Genomic DNA, 2,552 nt, shown 5'->3' on the forward strand with positions numbered 1-2,552 from the left:
CGCCGTGAAGATGCTGTCCCACAGAAGTCAACTTGCCACGCATCTTTCAAAGGTTGCACAACAACAACCAGGCAGGGACTTCAGCACAAGAGAGTGACCACAGGCAGCTGCGTCTTTGGGACACATTCAGGCGTCCATATAGCCAGCTCAACCAACAAGGGAACCAAGCGGTCTCCCTCACTCACAGAAAGTTTGACTCACCGCCTCCTCAGCCCAAAGCACCAGGGGAGTCTCCACACGTGCAAACCGATAACCTGGATACCTCCGTCCCCTCCCCACACAAGCACTTACCCCCCAGGAACTGGATGCCTCCTGCCACCCTGCCCACGGTCCTGGAGATGAGATCGGACACGCAGCAGCCCATGAGAGCTGTCAGGGCCACCAAGAGGAGCAGCCCACAGCCCAGGCCCGTCACCACCGTGCAGATCCTCCACTCGGCACTTGGGATGGCCTGGAAGGAGGCGTAGCGGCCACACTGCTCCACCATCACGGTCGTCTGGCGGCTCTCATCCCGCACCGGGTAGGAACACCTCCGGAAAGTGCCAAAGGAAACCGACTTCTCCAGCTGAGACCCCAAGAGCCAGTAGGGCATGAAGAAGCCCACGCAGGAGGCGGCGGCGCAGAGGAAGGAGAGGAAGGCCCAGACGACGCCGGCACAGGTGAGGCTGGAGGCCATCTTTGTATCTGCTCCAAGACCCCTCACGATGGGGAAACAGCAAAGCAGCTGTGTATTTTAGAGGAGGTTTATGGATAATCTGGAGTCTCTCAGCCTTGACAAATCCTCACACTGGGAGAAGCTCGGATCCTAACAGCCAGGGGGATGTTTCCTCCCATCATGAAGTCAAAGGTCCCTAATTAAATAACACCACACAAAAAAAAAAAGGAGAAATATACAAGTTCAGTAATACTAACATTAGAAAAAAAAAACTTTATCTGCCAGAGTGTTTTTCCTTCCTACAGGACTTTTCCTGAAGACATCTCACTTTTCTGTCCCATCCTTGCAAGCAGCTGCTGGAAGTGCTGTCAGTGATACTGGCTGCTGGGGATGGTGGGAGGGTGGTGGGAGGCTGCGCATCCAGGAATGCTCTGCAGCCACCTTCAGGGGCTCCTCGTGTACTTGCCTACTACTTTTCTCCCTGGTACATCTTGATCTTCCCCGTACAGATAGAGAAAAAAGGTGAGGTCTCGTTTATCCTCAGCTCGCCGGGCCTTCCTCCTGCAATGCCTGGGGAATCTACTTCACATTATACATGGCCCCACAGTTTCAGTGCAAAACCGCTCACGGTGCCTAAGTTTTTTTCCAGATCAGACCCTTGTGGCAGAGGTAAACCTCATTAACACACCCCCGAGAGAAATGTTAACGAGGTGACATTTTTTCCAGCACTCCCTTAAGTTGTTGGCATCCCTGTGCAAAAGGAGCCTTTTATCACTTGATGTCCAGAAGTGCCAGGAACCCCGACTCCAGGTGGGCTCCTGGTAGGTGAAGACGATGCCACATCTTTTAGATTCACCCCACACACAACCTCAAGCAACACATGATTAAAACACAGGGGTCTCTCTTAATATCCCTGCTTGCACTCAGCCCAGCTCCGTCTCTTCTTTGCCTCTTCCCAGCTCAAACCCGGGAACTTTAACCCCTCTTCATCCTTCTCGGAGAACTCCCAGCCTCTAAGCTCAGTACCAGTGTGACCAAGTGCATTTAACTGTCATAGAAACCGACACGCTGCTTCCCAGAGGTTGGGGGTGTATTTCTTGTCAAAGCCATGCTGGATCATTACTCCAACTGCATTTGTAACTTTATGATCATTTCTCACAGTTGCTGCCAAATTAATTCCGATGGCTATTTACAGGGGCTTTTTTCGCAAAGCATGATTAGATGCCAATCAGTGAATTCAATTCATGTACAGGCAATAAAATTAATACTACTTCAGCACAAAGAGGAATGCAAAGAAAGAGCCTGTAAGTGAAATTAAGCATGTGCACTACAAAAAAGTTTTGTTTACTTTTAAAACACTAAGAAAAAGAAGTCTTTTCTATAACGTTAAAAAAGGCCTATGCTGCTACTCAAGAAGTACACACCTATCTACTCATAGCCTATCCACAGAAATGCCTTTCAACCTGCAAAACACCAAATCCCTCAGGATAAAAACCTGGGAGAGGGGCATAGGGTGTCTCCATCCCTCCAGAGGCATCTTCTGGAGAATCTGCCTGCGTCTTGGTGTGGCACCAAACGTCTAAGGCAAAGTGGGTCACGGCACTTAGGGAAGATCATTCCCTGAATCAGGGGAGGAGGTACGGCTGGAAATAGGGGACAACATGGACACTTCCAGGGGTAGGACCCTGCAAACCCGCCGGCTCTGTTGGAGCAGCAGCTTTGCCTCCCCAGAGGCTGCCAGCCCACAGCCGGGCGTTCTCCGGGGAGGCGGATTCGCCCCTCCGGCCCCGAAACCCCGCTCCCCTCCCTCCGGGGGTAGGAGGGGGCGGCGGAGAGATCCGGCTCCCCCCGAGGGAAGGCGGCGGCCGGGAACCCAAAACTCACCGGGGTGATGGGA

General features: G+C 52.3%; 1 protein-coding gene across 1 annotated transcript; it reads right to left on the reverse strand.

Moving 5' to 3' along the window:
- Positions 1-291: 291 nt before the first annotated feature.
- On the reverse strand, positions 292-676 carry LHFP (lipoma HMGIC fusion partner; the record flags this gene model as incomplete). Its single annotated transcript, XM_009701275.1, has 1 exon — positions 292-676. A coding segment is annotated over exon 1 (385 nt), but the record flags the coding sequence as incomplete, so codon positions are not given.
- Between the last annotated feature and the right edge of the window lie 1,876 nt (positions 677-2,552).

Source organism: Cariama cristata, unplaced genomic scaffold (genome assembly GCF_000690535.1).
Source record: "Cariama cristata isolate BGI_N322 unplaced genomic scaffold, ASM69053v1 scaffold20155, whole genome shotgun sequence".
In the NCBI taxonomy this organism is placed as follows: domain Eukaryota; kingdom Metazoa; phylum Chordata; class Aves; order Cariamiformes; family Cariamidae; genus Cariama; species Cariama cristata.